Genomic DNA, 23,930 nt, shown 5'->3' on the forward strand with positions numbered 1-23,930 from the left:
TAGATATCTATATGTACACATAATCCCAGATAACTCGTCCCCAAGTGTATTTGTGTTACCAATAAAACTTGCATTTTATTAAACTCTAATATCATATAAAATCATAATTTAATATAAATAATATGGTACATGTTGAAGTGATCCAAATTTAAGACTAGTGCAAGGCATTCATCCTGCATTGGTTTCCTAGGGTATCTACCATTAAACCTCTGCTCTAACATACAATATGGACACTTGGACTTCATCTTCATCGGATAACTCATTAAGTGAGTTAATGAATACATGTCGTAAGTCAACAAAATTCATAGATTCTAATTCCAACATAAATGGAAACACTAGATTATTGAACTATGAGGACGATAAACAAGTTGAAAAACTCTCTAAACCGCAAGCCCATAACAAGGCAGAAAGCTCTCTTATCAAAATAAAGTTGGTAGTCGTCCATCATAAATAGCAACTCCTCAAAATCAAATCGTGAATGAGTCACTACCTCCTCACAAAACAAGTAATAACATAGTAATTGGTGGCCTTCTACACCCATCGGTACATCAACTTACCACATGACGTCCTGAAAAGTGATGCTCATGACAGGGTTGGCAGCAGCCTAGCCATAATTACTTGACCCAATTTAGCTTTGCATGTCGTAGTGACAACTATGTCATGTGTGTATATATATATATATATATATATATATATATATATATATATATATATATATATATATATATATGAGACATCGGAATCCAATCACTGGGTTTTGAATGTTTGATCTGGATCGTGGATCTGAGATGAGCTATAACATCCATAAAATTCATAAAAATTTTAAACTTTTCAAACTTTCCAAAACCATCCATTGCTTACAAATTGTTTTCGAAATAGTTTAACATCAGAGAAAATCCAAGAAATCATAACATAAAATATGAGAAGGTGCACTATCAAGCCTTCGCCTTTCTGCGGTCATCTGAAGTACCTGAAACATAACCAAAAACTGTAAGCCCAAAGCTTAGTGAGTCTTCCCTAAGATACCACCACATAACATAACCAATGACAGCATGCATAATGAGCCTTTAGCCTGAATAGACTGCCTCGCAGGGCCTTCAGCCTATCTGGACCACTCCCGAGCCTTCGGCATGACTGGACCGCCTTGCAGGGCCTACAACCTATCTGGACCGCTCGTCGGCCTTCGGCCTAACTGGACCGCCTCACAGGGCCTACAATCTATCCGGACCGCCCAGGGTATCTTGGCCTTCAGCACAAAGCAGGACCGCCTCAACCCCACCACACACACAAACCATGTCGACATATACATAACAATTAAACATATAACCAGCCAACGGACAAACAGGCAGATCTTACAGATCACTAAGCATAGCAACATCCTATCTACCAGGATACCGATCTAACATATCATAACCACATAGAAACATCCTATCTACCAGGATACCGATCTAACAGATCACAACAGTAATAAAGCAGGATAACAATCCAAAAGGGTCGGCCTTGGTGCCTTTGACCCTAATAGTATAGCGAGGAAAACTCACCTCACAAGTAGTGTTGAACCGGTAATATCAATCCCAACTCACAGCTCCAACTCAACTGCCTACAATCACCAAGTGACTATCATCATCAAAATGCCGAATTACCAAAATACCCTTAAAGTCAACTTTGTCAACCATGGTCAAAGTCAACAGTCAATAGTGAAGGTCAACAGTCCATGTTGACTCAACTCGTCGAGTGCATCTAGCAACTCGTCGAGTTCCTTCAGTGTTCAGAGAATCGTGAAAAGCTCGAGGCAACTCGCCGAGTTACCAGAGCAACTCGTCGAGTTTTTCAACATCCAGAAAGTAGGAAAACCCTAACTAACTCGTCGATTTGGTAGGGCAACTCATCGAGTTTTCCTAGTCTTAATGCATTCAGACACTTCCAAGCGAAACCAAAGCCCCAAACAATAGATCTGGTCCCCTAGGACTGAGATACCACGTAAAGTTGCTAACTTTACGTCCATGTATGACATTAAAAGGGCTAAAACACTCAAATAAGGCTTATCAAGGGACCTAGGACATGAAGAAGGGCCAAGACTTAATAAAGTTGGCGGCTTTAAGTCCATGGATGCCATGGGATGTCCAGATCTGAAACCATTGCTTCATAACATGCTCAAATCTAAGAATGGTCCCAAAATAAGCTAATAATGGCCATAAACTCTCAAAAGAAAAGATCTAGTAAAGGGATGATCAAGATAATGACTTTATACCTCCAAATGGTTGCAACAACACTGAAAATCCCGGATCTAAAGCTTTTCCCTTCAACTTTGCACCACCATCTTCACACTCCTTCAAGAACAGCACCAAAGAACACTCTTTAAGTTTTCACACACTCAAAATGGGGAAAGAGGCACGATTAGGGTTTTCTTTGGACTGAAGGGACGATGAGGGAGACTAACAATGGGTCATAAGGTCTTTAAATAGGGCGCAAAACCCTGAAAATTAGGGTTTCATGTTCTTTTCTCGACTCGTCGAGTAGACATTGAAATATACGCGAGCATTAAATACTCTACACGACGAGTTGGAGCCTTCCAACTCGTCGAGTTGCCCTGAAATACATATATAAGCTTTTAAATTTATACCTGAAAATTGGGATGTTACATGAGCATCGTTAGCTGGTTCCCGATGGGATTCCTAGTTGCAACAGGTAACAAGACCGTTAGAACCACCCCAAGGACTGTGCCCCGGGAGCAGGATCTGACGATTAAGTTAGATCGATATGAGTGAGTAGATGGTCTCTCCTGTTCCAAAACTAAGTCCTTATTATGACCTTAACTTGTATTACAGCTCAAGCCCATGATCTTTTAGGGTTTCTTTCGTATTTAAAGCCTCTAACTCCAAGATTAGGGCATCCTCTTCAGCCTCCAATCTTCCAAAATGAAACCCTAGTCTCCTTTTGGTGATTCTTGTTGTATTCTTGGTGTTCTTGAGGTTTGAAGCCTTGCTTTGCAATTTGGGAAGAAGAAGAAGGTGTGCTTGCTAGTAGGAAGAGTGTATCTACTTCAGATCTTACATCTCCTACATCTTTTGGATCTTGGGAAGGTATAAAGCTTCCACCTTTTTCATTCTCTTCTTTTCTTTCATGCCATGAAGTCCCTTGAAGAAGTGTTCTTGGAGTTTTCAACAACTCCAGAACCTTAGGCTTGTTTGGTGACCATCTTTTAGCCCTTGGTGAAGGAAAAGTGTTAAGTCTCAATCCCCTTTGCTCCATGCACAAGTTAAGGTCAAAATAAGGAATTAATGGACTTAGGGTTGTAGATCTTGCTTTGGATTGAGGTCATAATGGATAAAGTTGGAAATTTTATCCATTAAGTCAATGAGATGGATTAGATTTGAAGTTTTAAGCCTTGATTTGTAAGTATTAAGCTCTTAATGAAGAAATATAGAATCTGTCAGTAACCAAGACGTAGCCAAGGAATGACCACGACGTGGTGGAGTCCAACTTCGCAATAGTTTTTTCATGTTATGCCCACAACATGGCCATGAGGTTTCCACATCGTCGTGGTTGTTGGCTTGGTTGACCATTGACTTTTAGTGACCGTTGACTTTTGACCTGTTTGACTTGGGGTCAAACTCGGAGGATTTGGGTTGTTGATTGATGATTCATCTCTTTTGGTGTCAGTCGGTTCATGGGATTGATCAGTGCATGGTGTGAGAGTATTGTTGTGCTTCTTTGGTTCTTCAGTTCATATGAGTTTCTCATTATGCCACGTATCCCAATGTATATCCTTTGCATGGTAGGATAGAGGTACTATTAGAGTACAAGTATGCTAGTTGACTAGGATAATTCCTTGTTATGTATGTGCAGTTTAGGACACTTGGTGTCTTGGTATGTTATGTGACAACCGTCAAATTTCGCTCAAGTCAAAGTCAAACAAAGTCAACAAGTCAAACCGGTCAACTCCATTAACCCTTGTATGTTAGGGTTTACATTATACAATTCGCTATTTCAATGAGAAAACATCATTTGAAAAATTCATGTGTTTGATTTTCCTTAGCCTTAACAGTGCTAAACAACAAACCAAAGCGATAAAACACTATTGCACAATCATCGGGATTGTGTAAGACACTAAATCATGGCTTAACGGGGTTTATGGACCTTTCGTTGCGAAGCCGGACACTCAAAAAGATCACAAACGAAACCTCTCACAATCTCTTTCACTCAACCTCTCTCTATTAAAATCTCTCCCAAATCTCTCCCGAATCTCTCCCAAATCTCTCTCAAAAGTTCCTTTAATTTTTTGTAATCATTCGGGCCATCCCGACCCTTATCTGGGTCAAAAAACCACTTGAAACGGGGTAAAAACGGGTAAAATAGGCTTAAGGACCCAAAACTGAAGCTTCAGGACCGAAGTCCCTGTCATAAAGGAAGACGACACACATTTGTCTGTCGTAACCTTACGACTCGCGTGTTGATGACACGCAATGAGTATCAAGGAAGCCCCTGTCATAAAAGAAGACGACATGCATGTTTGCGTGTCATAATTTTTCCGGTTTTTCGACTACGACTTCGTTTTAACTCCGTTTTTCATTATTTTAACGTGGGATTTTCACCCAAAACTTTATTTTATAAACTAAGGCCCCAAAATATATAAATCTCCAGGGTTTTTATAAAAATGTATTAAAAGAATTGGTGGTTGGACTAATTATTGAGGGAATATTTGCTTTTCCTTATTTTATGACAAAAGCAAGCCACCACCACCTCACTCTATGATCATCCACTCTTTCCCACTACTCCTTGTCACCTTAGTGGACCTTTACACCCAATCTCCAGCTCTTCCCATGTTCTAAGAGCTGGAGGATTGATCCTCTCTCCTCATTCTCCATAAAGTTCTTTCATTCTACACTTAGCAACCAAAGGACACTCTCCAAAATTCTCTCATCTTTTCTCTCAATTTCAAGAACTTCAAGGCTTTCTCCAGGGATTTCTTCCTTCAATTAGTAAGTATCTTCATCATTCACATAATTATTAAACTCCATTCTACTCAAATCATTGATATCTTACACAAATTCCATCTTATTCGGTGTTAGATTCTCGAATCATCAAGACATCTTCTTAGTGTTCTTGGGTTGAACACTTCCTCTATCTCACTTTCATCTACTGAAATCACATAAGGTGAGTTCATACCCCTACATTTACATGTTTTTCTTAAGTTTTAAGGGGGGAATACAAGTAAAATCATCAAGAACACAATTAAACTTTTTCTAACAGATTACATCAGAAAAGATGGACGTTCATCACGGACTGTTTTGGTCAACTTAAATATTTTAGTTTTCAAAACGGTTCCAGGTGCAAGTAGTTCAAACTCTTAGCTTTAAAATGGCTACTTGAACATCTCCATATGATGTTTCTTCAATTTATGGTGATTTTTACAAAACTGCCTGTCATTTCAGAGGCAAACCCGGACCAGTCTGTGATTATGAACATTTTCACCTCTGTTAGAGATCACTAAAAATCATGGTAAAATTTACGAACAAACTAGACTCATATTCCAAACTCTCAAAATTTGCGGATTTGGATTTAGAGCTTTGATGATTTTTTTATAAATTTTCTAAGAACAGTAACAGAAACTGTTTTTCAACGAAAAGTTGCTGTTAATTTCATTTCACCTTGTAACATGTTGAGCAAGGTGTATATCTTTATGTGATTATATGTTATTGCAATATATGACATTTTATCTTAATATTTAGACACACATCAGTTTACAAATGGATTTGGTCATATAAAATATAAAGAATAACAAGTGATTATAATCAAAGTACAATCGATACATTCAAACATTTAATAAACTATTTTGAATATAGTTTGCATACATTACCACGTACTACCCTTGGTTGATAAACTATAATAGGTATAGTTTATGATACATTACATAACAAATACATTTAAAAAGGGTACATTTATACAAAGGATATTTTCATTAAGCAAGGTACGGCCATACGGTACCAAGTTTTCATAACACGTAATTCCGTTAATGACTTTGTGAGACATTTACTTCAAATTACCATTAAGTCCTGTATTGTAACCAGAGTCTCCTTGAGGGAGAGCGTGATACTTGTGTATAGATCTATATTGGGTTTGACAAACCCACACCTAAGCTGCATGCAACAGCTAGACCGGCAGGTCTGGGGTGACAAATGTCATAACATTTCCGACGCCTGAAGAACGTCGTTTCAGGCCAACTAGGTCATAGCATGGTTATAATAACTCACATAAAGTATTAATAAACGTTGGAATTTACGGGAACTTCATTAAAATTTAACGAGTTTATGTCGATTTAAACTTGCATTGTTTTACTATAAATATGACAAATTACTTGTACATTTCGGTCTTTGGGTTTTAAGACTACATTTACACATTAAGGAAAATATTGGATTTTCTAACACAAATACTACTTTCACAAACGAAAGGCTTTTAATAATACCAAACAAAAGCTTATGAACTCACCAACCTTTGTGTTGACACTTTTTCAAACAACTTGTATTCTCAGGAAATCATTAAACAGGTAATCAAGTGCTTTTGAGGATGGGACGCTAAGGCGTCTACTATTTCATATTTTGTCAACATATTGTAATTGATTCGTAAACATGTAATTCATACAATGATGTAACTTTTTCAATTATATATATGTTGGTTGTGTTTGCTTGAATTACTATTACAATTGTTGTTATGATACTATACATGAAGTCCTCCACCCCCGGACGTTTCCGCCATCCTTGGTTTGGGGGTGTGACAGATTGGTATCAGAGCACAGTTTATAGTGAATTAAGTATATCAAACCACATAAGATATACAAACTATAAACACAATTGGGACTAATAGTCTCTGATTTGTGCATTTTTCAAATAAATATACTTTTAGAAAATAAATGATTTTTTATTAAAAGTATAAATACATGCATACATGCTCATATAGTGTCATAACTAGAAGAACATAAAATAAAAGAAGAGGAGTTGTACATTATGGGTATGCCTTGGTATATGTAAATCAAGTCTGGGAAGGATATAGCCTGATCAACTATATCTGTCCGAGGAGTGACTTACATATACTGGGGGATAGTCATAATGGGCAACAAATCTATCAACCTAACTACACCCTACAGAGAATACTTTAAGAATCGAATCTAAACAGCTAAAAATACTATAGGAGTATTTGGTGATACTATAACCAACTTATGTGAAAACTAAAGACCTCTATTAGTAGGCCTATGATAACTGAGTGCATACGCCAAGGTTATACATAATTAAAGATATTATAGACTCAGAATCTATGACTATTGCTCTACTTCCTGTTCCTTGTTTGGTTGTGGACTTAGAGTAGAGTCATTTATTCGAAAGTCTATTCTATCTCAAATTATGTATAACGGATATGCACTACGTGATTATAGACGTAACTAATAAGGATCACCCCTATAAGTAATTATAGGATTAGGCGTCTATTAATTATCTCTTCTACCCCTATTCTCGCAGGAGCAACATGATGTGTAAATTTTAACGCCCGTACAAAACCTACTTCTACCCACTACCATAACTCCATCTCCAAGACGTTAACAGAAACACCAAGAATAGTTCACTAAAGTGCGAAAATATACATGTGTATATAAATGGTAAGGATATTTACTAAAAGGTTTATCAATGAAATAGGCATGCATTTTATTTCATTGAATCTCACTACTTGGTATTACAAACAATTTACAACTGGTAACTCTAAGATTCTTTAGGTGTACCTCGAAGTTATGTGTAATTAAGGAATGATTGACCTAGAAATGGTGAGTCCGCCTTAGGACCTGTTCCTTGTTTGGTTGTGGACTTAGGGTAGACTCATTAGGATCAACAGTCTAATAAAATTTTAATTACACATAACTGGGGGCATGTCAAGAGAATCTTAGGAGTGGATCAGACATGGAACAAATCACAAGATTATAATCAAGTTATTCCTACTAAATTCATAAGTCTATTTATATAGACCTCTGGTATAGAGTCGTCGGCGTAGTCGTGTCGGCAATCTAAAATATGGCTAAATACATAATACAAACTATAATACCCAAATTATACAAAATTTTCTGCATTAAAAATCAATAGACAAATACATAAAATGAAACTAAAAAAAAAAAGAGTATCAAACTATCAAGAGAAAAACACATACAATGTAGATTAAAATCCACTAATGATAACAAAATGGCTAAAAGAAAAGGTAAGGACTAAGGATTGTTAAGTCCTCTCTTCTTATAAATAGCTTTGAAGCAAGCTAGCCTAAGCTTCTTTGTTCTTTCTGTCAGTTCCATACCTGGCAATTTCTCCATCATCTTCTTGTGCCCTGCTAACGTCTCTACCTCCTCCTTTAATCCCAACTCCTAGTTTTTTTAGGTAGATGCAATATATTTTTCGTGTAAGTTCATAAAATTTACAATGAGTTAAGTTTATGTAAATATAAATCAGAAATCGTAGTAAAACAATTGATTCGATGTGGCATATGCCTAGGGCCTATGTTTATGTTATAAAGAAACTAATAATTAAAATTTTAGAAAATACCAAAACTACTTTGGTTACCAAGTGCATGCATACATGCATGAGTAATGTATAGAAGGTTATTATCGTAGTTTACCTTGGCATTTTGAATGAGGGATAGAAGGCTCTTAAGTTTTCTATGAGGCCATCTGTTTATGTTTAGCTCTCTACATCTTTTCTTCAACAATGTTAACCCTATCCCTAGTTCCTTTGCTGCCATGATTATCGGCATCTCAAAGTACTTCGCTATCTCTTCAAACTCCAATGGTCTCAATCTATTTGCCACCTTCCGGCCACCGTGATCAGTGGTGGCAGCACTAGAACTACCTGTAGCCTCACCACCGGATTTACAGTCTTCACTGAAACTAACCAATGGTAAATTACCATCCTCCCAACAATCCCATAAGCTTATGTCTTCAAGGGGATCAAGATCATGAAACTCATTTCTAGAAATGATGTTTTGATCTTTGTTAAGTACTGTGGAAACATTCTGATCGAGCACTTCATGCGATTTTTCCGACAACTCGAAATCCTGATGGTTGAGCAGGTCACCACTGCAAAAATCAAACCATGTTTTGATCAATATAAACAAAATCACTTTTCTGTGCGAAAGATGGTGTAATGAGTGACATTTATATATACCTGAACAGATACTGATGATCAAAGTACTGAAACCGATCGAGGTCATCTATGGGGTTTTGATGATCTGCAGGCGGATCCATTTGTGAGGGAGAAGTTAAAGAGTCGCGGTAAGAATGTGCTGATTTATATAAGGGAAGTGGGAGAAGTAATAAATAACAAATAAAGAGGAAATGAATGGTCTTTGAGCCGTAACCTTCTTCTGTGATGATTTATATAAGGTAAGTGGGAGGAGTAATAAATAAAAAAAATAAAGAGGAAATGAATGGTCTTTGAGCCGTAACCTTCTTCTTCAATTCACACACATATACGTATATATTGCTGCAAATTAGGACTTTTGTGCCTCATGCATTTAATGCATCACATGCCTACTGCATATTCTTGACTTTGAAGCTACGTACCAGTTTCGAATTTCCCCAGTAGCACACTTTTCATTAGAAAGTACTCCAAGTCTTCTCACATGCAAATTATGACTTGAGTGTCGCTATAGGTAACTAATAAAACTTTTTTTTTTAACCCCTTAAATATCAGTACAAGCATCTAACATCGACATTTAAATTCTAAATTTCTTTTTATTACTAAAACTAGCATCTATTCAAGTCTATAAACCATGAATCTTGGGAACACGGCAAAACCCAAATAAGTCTTATCATCTATGTAAAAACTCAGGGTTTTTACCAGTGAATCTATCAGTAGCGGAGCTTGAACAATTAACTTGGGGGAGGGGGCCGAAAATATTATAAACTGAAATTAACAAAAAAAAAAAAAAATCAAAATCAAAATTTGAGCAATAACCAATAACTCATTTAACAATAACCAAATCTATAAGTTCATAACTTGTAAATCAAATTGGAAAATCGCCAAATCACAAATGACAGCCAAATTAAAAAGAAACTCAGTAAGACAGTAGTAACGTATAAATAGGCAACGGATTGACTGAAAACAGCAGCAGCAGTGCAATACGCCAACACCAACAATCAACAATCTTACAATCAGAAAGGAAAGAACAGCTGAACAGGATATGGGTCTCGGGATTACATACCTGATTTCTGTGAAGTGTGAATAGGGATTTGGGCATTAGGCGATGGCGATTGGCGAGAGTAAGACCAGGCGACTGACTTAGCGAGACAGCGAGAAACGAACAGCAGGCGAGATAGGCAGCGAATTGGGCAAATAGGGATGAATCGATTTTGATTTCTTGATATCGGGCTTGGTAACACTTGCCTATAACCCAAGTGGGGTAACAAAGTGGATGTTCATTTGAGTTGGCCCAGTAGGCAATGTGGGCCTAAAGAGCCGAGGCATGTTATCTATCCACTGTCGAGAGAGAAGAGTTTTTGCAGCTCTGTGAAGCCAGCCTGACGCATTGCCTCTTTCTCTAAGACCCAAGCCTAAGCTCAAGCCACATGAATCAACTCTCGACTTGGAGCGGGCAAGAGTATTGGACCATTCTGATTAGGAATCGGGAGGGGCCAAAGCCCAAGTTTGAAGATAGCAGGCTTATAACAATTTTATTTTGAACTATAATTCCTACTCCTGGCCCCAATAATACTACGCCCCTGGAATCTATGATGGCTAGTGTAAACGTTATGGTCATATATCATTAAGATTCTATGGACTTAGAATGTGTGATTCCGCCTCATTCCCTGTTCCTTGTTTGGTTGTGGGCTTAAGGCGGGGTCACCCATCCAAAATGCCCTTGCAATCTTAATGATATACGACTAGTTTACACCAATCGACTATAAAAGAACTAGTAGGACTTATAATGCAAATTTCGTCAAAATTTGTTGAAACATTCGTAATGATGGAACTCGCTAACTATAAAATATTCATAGTGATAATACCAAGGATAAAACAGGGAGTATAAAAGCACACATAGAATACTCTATCATCCTAAAACAATAAACTCCTTTTAAATTGACTCAGCTCAAGTTACAATAAGAAATTTCCAAGGTCGTCATGTGACATCAGGCAGGTTGTTCCTCGCCATAATCAATTTCTTGTACTACGAGAAGTTTTCCACATCTTTTTCCAAACTCTTGAAGTCCCAGTCAAAATGCAAATTTCGGGACGAAATTCCCTCTAACGGGGGGATGATGTGACAACCGTTAAATTTCGCTCAAGTCAAAGTCAAACAAAGTCAACAAGTCAAACCGGTCAACTCCATTAACCCTTGTATGTTAGGGTTTACATTATACAATTCGCTATTTCAATGAGAAAACATCATTTGAAAAATTCATGTGTTTGATTTTCCTTAGCCTTAACAGTGCTAAACAACAAACCAAAGCGATAAAACACTATTGCACAATCATCGGGATTGTGTAAGACACTAAATCATGGCTTAACGGGGTTTATGGACCTTTCGTTGCGAAGCCGGACACTCAAAAAGATCACAAACGAAACCTCTCACAATCTCTTTCACTCAACCTCTCTCTATTAAAATCTCTCCCAAATCTCTCTCAAAAGTTCCTTTAATTTTTTGTAATCATTCGGGCCATCCCGACCCTTATCTGGGTCAAAAAACTACTTGAAACGGGGTAAAAACGGGTAAAATAGGCTTAAGGACCCAAAACTGAAGCTTCAGGACCGAAGTCCCTGTCATAAAGGAAGACGACACACATTTGTCTGTCGTAACCTTACGACTCGCGTGTTGATGACACGAAATGAGTATCAAGGAAGCCCCTGTCATAAAAGAAGACGACATGCATGTTTGCGTGTCATAATTTTTCCGGTTTTTCGACTACGACTTCGTTTTAACTCCGTTTTTCATTATTTTAACGTGGGATTTTCACCCAAAACTTTATTTTATAAACTAAGGCCCCAAAATATATAAATCTCCAGGGTTTTTATAAAAATGTATTAAAAGAATTGGTGGTTGGACTAATTATTGAGGGAATATTTGCTTTTCCTTATTTTATGACAAAAGCAAGCCACCACCACCTCACTCTATGATCATCCACTCTTTCCCACTACTCCTTGTCACCTTAGTGGACCTTTACACCCAATCTCCAGCTCTTCCCATGTTCTAAGAGCTGGAGGATTGATCCTCTCTCCTCATTCTCCATAAAGTTCTTTCATTCTACACTTAGCAACCAAAGGACACTCTCCAAAATTCTCTCATCTTTTCTCTCAATTTCAAGAACTTCAAGGCTTTCTCCAGGGATTTCTTCCTTCAATTAGTAAGTATCTTCATCATTCACATAATTATTAAACTCCATTCTACTCAAATCATTGATATCTTACACAAATTCCATCTTATTCGGTGTTAGATTCTCGAATCATCAAGACATCTTCTTAGTGTTCTTGGGTTGAACACTTCCTCTATCTCACTTTCATCTACTGAAATCACATAAGGTGAGTTCATACCCCTACATTTACATGTTTTTCTTAAGTTTTAAGGGGGGAATACAAGTAAAATCATCAAGAACACAATTAAACTTTTTCTAACAGATTACATCAGAAAAGATGGACGTTCATCACGGACTGTTTTGGTCAACTTAAATATTTTAGTTTTCAAAACGGTTCCAGGTGCAAGTAGTTCAAACTCTTAGCTTTAAAATGGCTACTTGCACATCTCCATATGATTTTTCTACAATTTATGGTGATTTTTACAAAACTGTCTGTCATTTCAGAGGCAAACCCGGACCAGTCTGTGATTATGAACATTTTCACCTCTGTTAGAGATCACTAAAAATCATGGTAAAATTTACGAACAAACTAGACTCATATTCCAAACTCTCAAAATTTGCGGATTTGGATTTAGAGCTTTGATGATTTTTTTATAAATTTTCTAAGAACAGTAACAGAAACTGTTTTTCAACGAAAAGTTGCTGTTAATTTCATTTCACCTTGTAACATGTTGAGCAAGGTGTATATCTTTATGTGATTATATGTTATTGCAATATATGACATTTTATCTTAATATTTAGACACACATCAGTTTACAAATGGATTTGGTCATATAAAATATAAAGAATAACAAGTGATTATAATCAAAGTACAATCGATACATTCAAACATTTAATAAACTATTTTGAATATAGTTTGCATACATTACCACGTACTACCCTTGGTTGATAAACTATAATAGGTATAGTTTATGATACATTACATAACAAATACATTTAAAAAAGGTACATTTATACAAAGGATATTTTCATTAAGCAAGGTACGGCCATACGGTACCAAGTTTTCATAACACGTAATTCCGTTAATGACTTTGTGAGACATTTACTTCAAATTACCATTAAGTCCTGTATTGTAACCAGAGTCTCCTTGAGGGAGAGCGTGATACTTGTGTATAGATCTATATTGGGTTTGACAAACCCACACCTAAGCTGCATGCAACAGCTAGACCGGCAGGTCTGGGGTGACAAATGTCATAACATTTCCGACGCCTGAAGAACGTCGTTTCAGGCCAACTAGGTCATAGCATGGTTATAATAACTCACATAAAGTATTAATAAACGTTGGAATTTACGGGAACTTCATTAAAATTTAACAAGTTTATGTCGATTTAAACTTGCATTGTTTTACTATAAATATGACAAATTACTTGTACATTTCGGTCTTTGGGTTTTAAGACTACATTTACACATTAAGGAAAATATTGGATTTTCTAACACAAATACTACTTTCACAAACGAAAGGCTTTTAATAATACCAAACAAAAGCTTATTAACTCACCAACCTTTGTGTTGACACTTTTTCAAACAACTTGTATTCTCAGGAAATCATTAAACAGGTAATCAAGTGCTTTTGAGGATGGGACGCTAAGGCGTCTACTATTTCATATTTTGTCAACATATTGTAATTGATTCGTAAACATGTAATTCATACAATGATGTAACTTTTTCAATTATATATATGTTGGTTGTGTTTGCTTGAATTACTATTACAATTGTTGTTATGATACTATACATGAAGTCCTCCACCCCCGGACGTTTCCGCCATCCTTGGTTTGGGGGTGTGACATGTTAGACCGGTAGGGTCTTGTCTATTAATCGCATGTTATTGTTAGGAGTTATGTTTGGTTAGTGTAACTGGGGAAGGCCAATTATCAGGATTGTGTCTGATTGACCAGTGAAGGACTTAATTAAGAAGTGGTCAATGGCAAGGTAACTAGGGAATGCTAGTTGCCAAGGGTGTATGATATGCTAGTGTATGTTACGTGTTATATTATATGATTATGTGGTAATGATAACATTGGTTGTATGTAGTTTAAGTTGAATAGCCTGGGAAATCTTGGTCTAATGCCTTATTGTGATGTTCTTGTCTGATTGTTCACTCAAGGGTGGATCATCTGTTCGACTGTCTATCTGATCCATGACTACATATGACTCTATGAATTGTATGGAAGACCATGATCTGGCACCTGACAATTGTATGGAATACCAGGTTCTGGCCCCTGGCAATTGTATGGAAGACCAGGATCTGGCCCCTGGCAGTTGTAGGTAAGACCGGGATTTGGCCCTCAACATTGCAAGGAAAGACCATGATTCGGTCCATAGCAGTCACTCGAGGCTGGAGGAGACCCAATATTTTGTATATGATTGATACATATGTTTATGTTGATATGAGATTTGGCAGGTCGGCGCTAAAGTCGAACACTTTGTGTGGATGCATTGTATATATGATGGAATATGTGGTATACTGGGGAACTCGCTAAGCTTAATGCTTACAGTTGTAGATTAAATCTTTTGCAGGTTGTTTCGTGGGAATAGCTCGGCAGGACTGTACACACGCATCGATGATATTCATTTCCACGGTTTTTAATTTGACTTTGATAATGTATGGTTTTAAATTTTAATCAAATTAATGTCACTCAATGGTTTTTGAAACAAGGGTTTTAATTGGTTAATCTATTTTATGAATTGAAATGCTCTTAGTAATTTGTGGGACGTTACACTTATTGTTCCTAATACACATATTACTCACACAAAAGCCTAAATACAACCAATATCTAATTCAAACGAAAATTTTCATCCATAAAGGTACTAACAAACAACATTCTGGAATAATAATCATCTACAAACAAAATAATATGCTTAAAATAACGAAAAATACCCACAAAACTTTGGGTTCTTCACCATCAGAAGGCTTTGATGTGATTTTCTTCATAAAACTGCAATTCCAAACTACCGGGAATGTTCGAAATGAAGAGCCCCTCAAGTTCGAAATGCAATTGTGAATTCATTCTCTGAAACGCTATATATAAGGGCCACAATAACGGATCGGGTTTATTATGTTGCTTATCCGAAAAAAAACGGACCTGGAATGGTGCGTTCTGGACTAGGTGGTTACTTTGCAAATTAAAGTAATATTTTTTTTGCTATTTTCTTAAAATAGAGCTTAAGCATATAGTTAGTTTAGTTAATTTCAATCACATTTAGAGAAACCAATTTTTTTTTATCTAACATAGGTTTTGAAAAACGATAAAATACCAAAAAAAAAACAAAAACAAAACAAAACATGCATTTACTATTTTACTGCTTGAATTTAATTTTTATAGCACTAGTTTATTGGTGTAATCGATAAAAGGAATAATAATTCAGATAATTAAATGTATAAAATGGTTCAAACTTCTCATGTGGTTTGTATCCCCTTGTAACAAAACACAATTAACCAAAAAAATAGGTTTTCTTAATAGTATTCAGTTCGATTCTCACCTGCTTCTACTTTTAGGTAACATGCCTAGCCTTTAGTGGTTTCCAGGTTACTGCATGGATCCAAAGTTTCGTATCAGGTTTTTAAAGTTTGTTTCGCTGGATTTATACTCATCATCCAAAACGATCACATCAGTCTGTATAAAATATAAGGGTTAATATCATAAATATAAATAACTAACTATTTTATTTTTCACAAAACACCATTTACTTCAAAAAAAATGTTACTAGAAGTTAAGCAAGTATAACTACGTATTTACAATATACCATTACTTCAATAATTTTTGTTGGTATTTAATTTACAAACACAAATATTTCATTACCTCTTTATTGTATCTTTTTGAATTAATAGTAACTCGTAAAATTGATAATAATAATAATAAATAAATAGTTCATTACTCATTTGCAACTTTACACTAAAATATAACCAGGTGTACCAAAACAATGAACAACAAATATGAACATTAACAAGCAAATACCACAAGAAAACAAGAAGCCAAATTCAATTTAAATAACATTCCTCGATGAAGTACTCAACAACATATGAACATCCACCCTAAAATGAGAATGCAATCCCTCTTTTCTTCAAGGCTACAACAACATCAACAACACAAATCTTTTACATTTTTTTCTGTAACTCGATTTTATAAAAAAAAAAAAGTCATTCATTCATACATTGATTGAAATGGGTCCCACATACTTGTCTTCTTATTTCCTCTTCCCAATAGTCAACAATTCAAAGCTTCTCAAAGCATCATCACGACCACTTCTGGATGATGGCACTGCCCGTGTGAAAGATGATGACTTGGACTCGAACCCGGGCTGTGAGTGGAGCCGTTGGGCAGTTGATATCCGCCCGCTGCCCGAACCTAACCGGTTTGACCGGTTGTCACCACTTGGCTCGCCCGATGAACTCGGCCTGCTGCCCGACACGACTGCCCGTTTTGATGTGCTGCCCGTTCGCGATATTCGACCTCTATCTGAATCACCATGCTGAAAATACAATTACAAATGTAAATTATTGAAATGAATATAAGAAATAGCAATGTACTTTCATGTATTTTTTTTTGTCTATTATAGTTATAGCGTCTTACTTTCATTTGTTTGTAAAAAGAAAATGTATATATGTACTTTCTTTTTGGGTTAATCTCAAAAAAAACTTTATATTTTGTGTTTTTTCTAGATTAAACCTTAAATTTATTTTTTTACCAAAAAAATACCTTGTATTCATTTTTTTCCAAAAAGCCCTCAACCTTTTTAGTTTTTCTCAAAAAAACCCTCACATTTTACAAATTTTTTTGGGGGGAAACTCCGATAAAATCCCAATATTTTGCGTAAGTTTACGGTTTAATCTCAGCTTTTACTTTTTGAACAGAAAAGTCCCGATTATTTTATATTTTGCCCAAATTAATGAATTAGTCATTTTTTTTCAACAGAAAATGACAGATTATCGTATAAAACCAGATATTGGGACTTTTCTGTTCAAAAATTAAACGTTGGGATTAAACCGTAAACTGATCCAAAATATTGGGAATTTATCAGAGATTTTCATTTTTTTTTTGGTAAAAGAATGACTAAAAAGGCCAGATTGGAAAAAATAAAAAAATTCAAGGTCTTTTTCAGACAAAAAAAGTTGAGGTTTAATCCGGAAAAACACAAAATATAAGGTTGCGTTTAGTTACGGAAAAACAATTTTCATTTTCCGTTTTTTGTTTTCCCTTTTCGATTTTCGATTTTCGTTTTCCGTTTTCATTTTTCATTGAAAAATTTAGAAAACGCGTTTAGTTAAACTTATTCATTTTTCATTTTCAGTTTTAGAAAATTAGAAAACGTGTTTAGATGTGTATTTTTCTATCGGTTTTCATTTTTAGAAAACGGTAGTGGTGGTAGGGTGTGGGTGGGGGCGGTGACGGTAGCGGGTCGGCGGCGGTGGTGGTGATGACAGGCGATGGTGGTGGCGGCGGCAATTGTGTCAGTGGTGGTGATGGCAGCGGCAGCGGTGGTGGTGCTAGTGACGGGTTAGTGGTGGTGGTTATGGTGATGGTAGGTCGGTGATTGTGGTGGTGGTGTTGGGTGGGTGGGGGTGCGAGTGTGTGTTTGTGTGTGTGTATGTGTGTGTTTGAGGGGGTAGGTGTGGGTTTGTGTGTGTGTGGGTGTGTGTGTCTGTGAGGGTGGGAGTGGGGGTAGGAGTGGGTTTGTGTGTGTGTGGGTGTGTGTTTGTGGGTTGGTGTGTGTAGGGGTGGGTATGTATGTGTGTGTGTATGTGGGTGGGGGGTGTTAAGGTGGGGGTAGGTAGAGGTGGATGAGGTGGGAGTGGGTGTGTGTTTATATTTTAGAAAAATTTTGGAATTAGAAAAATGTGGAAAACAATGATTATCAGTTTTCCAAAAATTTCCAACTTCTTTGTAATTTTAGAAAACGAAAAATTTTCATTTTCCGTGAAAAATTTAGAAAAATAGACGAACTAAACGCGTTTTCAAAATTCTCATTTTTCTTGGAAAATTTTTCCGGAAAACGGCCCATTTTTCCGCAACTAAACGCACCCTAAGGTTTTTTTTTAGATTACCCCTTTCCTTTTTACTTGATGCCAAAAGAACGACTTAATAAAAAGGGTTAATCTTATAAAAGACCTTATATTTTGTGTTTTTTCCCGATTAAACCTCGAATTTATTTTTTGCCTAAAAAAAACCTTGTAGTTTTTTCATTTTTTCCGAATAAACCCTCAACTTTGTCCTTTTTTCCCGAAAAAAAACTTCAACCATCAAACTGCTTCCAAATAACTTTTTTTGTTTTTGTCGAAAAAACCCTCACATTTTACAATTGGTTTTGGAAAAAAAAATGACTAGAAGGGCCACATCAGAAAAAATGAAAAAATACAAGGTTTTCTTCAGGCAAAAAATAAATTTGAGATCAACTCTAATAAAGAAAGCCTATGATATGACCTTTTTTTGGCAAATACAAAAGAACGACTAAATAAAAGGGTTATTCTAAAAAAGAAAACCTTATATTTTGTTTTTTTTTTCAGATTAAACCTCATATTATTTTTTGACTGAAAAAGACCTTGTATTTTTTCAATTTTTCTGATCTTGCCCTTTTAGTTGTTTTTTGCCAAAAAAAATTTGTAAAATGTGAGCGTTTCTTTGAGAAAAACTAAAAAAGTTGAGGGTTTATTTGGAAGCATTTAGAAGGTTGAGGGTTTTTTTCAGAAAAAAAATACAAAGTTGAGGGCTTTTTCAGAAAAAACTGAAAAAATACAAGGTTTTTTCCAGGCAAAAAATAGATTTGAGGTTTAATCCGGAAAAAACACAAAATATATAGGTCTTTTTTGAAATTAGCCCTAAATAAAATAAAATAAAGTTAGGGATGTGAAGCTTTCCCCAATAAGTGTGCACAAAAAGTCTTCTTTTCCACATGGTGATGTGGGGCCCATCAAAAAGATTAGGCAAAAATCAATAAGTTGTCATTGTACATTTGTACATTCACTTTCTATTCAACTAATACTTTTGTATACTAATCATATCATATTAGTGGAAATCGTTTTTGTCAAACTTTAATAAAGATTAAACCAAATCATCACTAACAATTGAGAAAAAAAAAATTCAAATATTTGTTAAGAATCATTATTCTATACTCACCATTTCTTTTGATGATGTGGCATGTTCTGAAGATCTGTGCCTTGAGTGTTCACCATGCAAACCACTACCAGAAACATTTCGCCTTGCAAATGCCTCAACTGCCCCTGAGTATCTATCTCTAACCTCTGCTCTCACTATAATATACACACATAAATTACCATCAAAGACTAAGGGTATGTTTGGAAAAAATAGTTGGAAGCTGGAAGCTGGAGATTTATTTGTGTAGAAGGTTTTGGAAGGTGTAAAATTACATAAAAGGACATCTGAATAAAAGATGTGTGATGCTTTTTAAGGGCAACCTAGTAATTTGTTATAATAGGCAGGAGCTTTTCTTTAAAAATGACTTGAAAGTTGAAATAGTTTTTGGATTAGGGGCTTTTTGTTCTAAAATAAAATTGGAGCTTTTACTTTGAAAGCTATAAAAAGGTTAAAATATAACACACACACTTCCATTCTTTTATTGATTCAGTGACTAAATGAAGAAAGAGTAAATTAATAAAATGGTGAAAGTAATTTTGACATTTCTAAATATATAATATAATATTATATGGAAAAAAACAAACCTGGGGTTTTTTCCACCTTTTCTGCTGAAGGCCCTGGATTCAGAGGTAGTTTGCCAACAGTCTGATTTGTAAATATAGGTTTATAAGAATAAACTTCTTCAAAAAATAAATAAATAAACAAAATTAAAAACTAGAAAAAAATACTAACACGTCCTCTAGAACTGGAACCTGAACCAATTTGAGGGTACTTCAAAATTGTCCAGTCAAATACATAGTCAAACTGATACCCTGAAATACAAACACAAATCATATTATTAAATTAAATAAAAAAAGAATAAAAGAAATCACTACAGAATCAAATCAGGGAAAGAATGGAATGAAAAAAAAAAGCAGTTTGTATTGTCTGAGGGAATAGAATAGACCATTCTTGAATGACAAATCTTTTTAAAAAAAATGATTTTAAATAATGTCTTTTATTATAATCTAGTTTAGAGTTTTTTTTATGTTTAATTTGTTACTTTTGTAGATAAAAAATAGGGTTAATCTCATAAAAGACTTATATTGTGTTTTTTCTGGATTAAACCTCAACTTTATTTTTTGCCTAAAATAGACCTTGCATTTTTTCATTTTTTCCGAAAAAAACCTCAATTTCATCTTTTTTTTCCGAAAAAAAACCCTCATCCTTCTAACTGCTTCCAAATAAACCCTCAATTTTTTTAATTTTTCTGAAAAAAACCCTCACATTTTACAATTCTTTTGGAAAAAAAATGACTGAAAGCACCAGATCAGAAGAAATGAGAAAATACAAGGTCTTTTTCAGCCAAAAAATAAATTTGAAGTTTAATCTGAAAAAAAAAAAAGAACACAAAATATAAGGTCTTTTATGAGATCAACCCTAAAAAATACATTGACTATAATTAAATTATATATAGAGTGAAATTTATACGTAATACCATACATTGTATTTACATATAATATAAAAAATCATATGTAATGTAATTTCATTACATTCCTAAGGTCCAACCAAACACGATCATGGAATGTAATAAATGATTCCATTGACATTACTTTTCTTATTCCATTCCTTCATGATTCCATTCCATTCTTTCCAACCAAACAGACATACAAAAGGGCAAAACAGACTTTTTACCTTCTCGAATGAAAAGATCACGAAAAAGTCTTTTCAAGTATGAATAATCCGGCTTATCATCAAAACGCAATGATCGACAATAATGAAAATATGATATGAACTCAGTCGGATATGACTTACAAAGCACCTGAAAATTATCAATTTTTTAAAAAAAAAAATATCACTTAATAATCATAATAAAACAACTTAAAATATTCAAATTCAACAATATGATTTATTACCTCTATAGGAGTAAGCATCTTCTTTTCACTGATTTTATCATATTTCTGCTTCTTAGTCCCAGCTTTCAGCCCCTGCCAAGGTAGGCTACAACCACATAAACATTACAAACACAATTAGAATCCCAAAATTAAAAATAAATAAATAAAAATAGAGAAAGGATATGATATTATGATATTATGATATTATGATATACTCAACCTTCCTCTCAAGAAATACATGAGCACATAACCAAGAGACTCCAGGTCATCCCTCCTGCTTTGCTCTGGAGATTACAATTAAAAAAAAAAAAAAAAAAATCATGAGGGCATTTACGTCTTTTTGCATGGGCATGAAAAAAGATTACTAACCAACTCCAAGGTGGGTGTTGACACTGGCATAACGAGCAGTACCAGTGAGATTTTTGTTTTCCCTGAAAGAAAATTGGAAAAAATATATATATATATATAAGTAATAAGAAATGGAAATATCAAAATTCAAAACTAAATCACTTAAACTTGAGTTTTCTTATTAATAATCGGTTATAATACCTGTATGGTATATGCTTATGTGTCTGTAGATCCCTATATTTTTTTGCAAGACCATAATCTATAATGTAAACCTGTTGTATAACATGTATTTTAACGTTAAAATATGCGAATATAAAAAATTAAAATTTTTAAAGAAAATAAAAAATACCTGATTTGCCTTACGTCCTAGACCCATTAAAAAGTTATCTGGTTTTATATCACGATGAAGGAAGCCTCTTGAATGCATATATTCAACTCTGTTTATCTGCATAAAACAATACAGAAGATTCAGTGTCATCAGAAAACATATAAAAGGGTAGATTTGTCAAAGTAAATGAAAGTAGGATGCTATGATACACAAATAAAGGGATGTATATTGCTAATTCTTGTATTTAACACATCTTTGTATTACACAAAGTGGCATACTTAATTACTTACCAATTGATCTGCAAGCATTAAAACTGTTTTCAAAGTGAATTTCCGATTACAATAATTGAATAAGTCTTCTAAACTTGGTCCAAGAAGGTCAATAACCATGGCATTGTATTCGCCTTCAACTCCAATCCATTTAAGGTGGGGAACACCAGCTGTGGGAGGACATTAATAAGATTGTATTGTGAGTTTCCTGACATAAAAATAGGGAAAGATAAGAAGAATGTAAAAGGGAAATATGAATAAAACTTACTTCCTCCTTGAAGAAGCATGTACAATTTGGCCTCATAGTGAAGCTGTGGGTGTTTAGTCTTAACAGATTCCTGAAAGCATAGACAAAATACGTGTGAATTGATATGAAAAGACGTTCTACAATCTTATAAATGTAAAACCCTAGATAAATACCAGTTTAACAGCAACTTCTTCTCCACTTTGAACATTTACTCCTGGAATGAAAAGAAACCATTCACGAATGCGACAAAACTATTACATAAGAGCAACAAAAGAGGGGAAGAAATAATTTACCCAAATAAAGCTCTCCAAAAGATCCACTACCAATCTTCCTCCCAAGCTTAAACTTCCCACCAATCACATGATCCATGATGAATTCCCAAACAAACAAAGGTTAAGTAGATTCACGTAGCTAATAACTTCAGTTGAACTAAGTGAAGAACTATCACGGTGTCAAAAGCTAAGATCTCCAAAATGCACTCAGATCCATCAAAACTCACAACACAAACTAGCGAATTGCAAAGCCTCCACACCAAATTTTGGTATGAAGATTTGTGAGGAAACAATCGAGCTTGATGAGGTCTAGCAATGCCAGAAACTTAAAACCCCAAGCAAGAAATTTGTGGGTATAGCTATCGCTCCTAAGACAGAGAACCGACAAAGCAATGGATCGGTAAAAACCCTAGAACCTACACCATCAATAAAACAGAAAACTTGCTCCTAGAAACCAAGTAAAAATACGATTTTTCGAAGAAACTAATCAAAAACTCAACAGCGATGATAATGCAAAGCAAAGATATACAAGATTTAGGTCGATTACCAATTGAGGAACGAAGGGATTCAAGTGAAGAATTTTTAAGTGAGATCGAAGGAGAAGAAGAAGAAGAATCTAAGAAGAAGAAGAAGAAATCAAGGCGGAAATTCCTTTGGGGGTTTCAGATTCCATAGGATCTGCAGGAAGAAAAGAAGAAAAGCAGATTGACGGATTTTGAGGAGAAATATTTTTGTTGCAAGAAAAAGTAGGGATAAGAAGGATTCGGACAGTGCGATTGTTTGATTTTGTTACCAAATATATGATTCTCAAATTATTATAATCTATATATTGTTTGATCAAAAACTATGAAAAGAGTTTTTGATGATATAGTGAACTTATTATTCTATTAATATAAAGAAAAATATTTTGTTTTTCTTAATAATAAGTTTATATAATTATTTTGGAAAAAACAGCTTACGCACACTAGGATTAATCCTTGTGTAACATGACATTGAAGTCACCACAAACTAACTCACATTAGTCACATGGTCACAGGAACAACAATCAAATTAGAACTTGGATAGATGATATAGTATTAGATTCTCTTTTATCATTAATATATTATGTTTTATTATATTTTTTAA

General features: G+C 35.0%; 1 protein-coding gene across 2 annotated transcripts; it reads right to left on the reverse strand.

Annotated features, from left to right (window-relative positions):
• Positions 1 to 16,329: 16,329 nt before the first annotated feature.
• Positions 16,330 to 23,608, reverse strand: LOC145167536 (casein kinase 1-like protein 10). Of its 2 annotated transcripts, XM_079086755.1 has the most exons (15): positions 22,827 to 23,608; positions 22,707 to 22,747; positions 22,555 to 22,624; positions 22,308 to 22,456; positions 22,039 to 22,134; positions 21,891 to 21,961; positions 21,711 to 21,772; positions 21,562 to 21,625; positions 21,363 to 21,447; positions 21,142 to 21,268; positions 20,200 to 20,279; positions 20,052 to 20,112; positions 19,489 to 19,622; positions 16,529 to 16,846; positions 16,330 to 16,444 (listed from the first exon to the last, which is right to left on the reverse strand). In XM_079086755.1, the coding sequence occupies exons 1-14, from the start codon at positions 22,900 to 22,902 to the stop codon at positions 16,562 to 16,564; spliced, it is 1,401 nt and encodes a 466-aa protein (XP_078942881.1). In that variant the 5' UTR covers positions 22,903 to 23,608; the 3' UTR covers positions 16,330 to 16,444; positions 16,529 to 16,561. The 2 variants fall into 2 exon arrangements, with proteins under 2 accessions (XP_078942881.1, XP_078942880.1); XM_079086754.1 differs by having other exon boundaries at positions 16,330 to 16,846.
• Between the last annotated feature and the right edge of the window lie 322 nt (positions 23,609 to 23,930).

Source organism: Lactuca virosa, chromosome 3 (genome assembly GCF_052849685.1).
Source record: "Lactuca virosa cultivar CGN04683 chromosome 3, Lactuca_virosa_CGN04683_v6, whole genome shotgun sequence".
NCBI lineage: Eukaryota > Viridiplantae > Streptophyta > Magnoliopsida > Asterales > Asteraceae > Lactuca > Lactuca virosa.

Coding starts and splice junctions, on each gene's coding strand:
- LOC145167536 (XM_079086755.1), bottom strand. CDS start 22,902: ATGGATCATGTGATTGGTGGGAAGTTTAAGCTTGGGAGGAAGATTGGT. Junction 21,448..21,561: donor ATGTATTTCTTGAGAGGAAG/GTTGAGTATATC, acceptor ATGTGGTTGTAG/CCTACCTTGGCAGGGGCTGA. Junction 16,847..19,488: donor CCACATCATCAAAAGAAATG/GTGAGTATAGAA, acceptor TTGTATTTTCAG/CATGGTGATTCAGATAGAGG.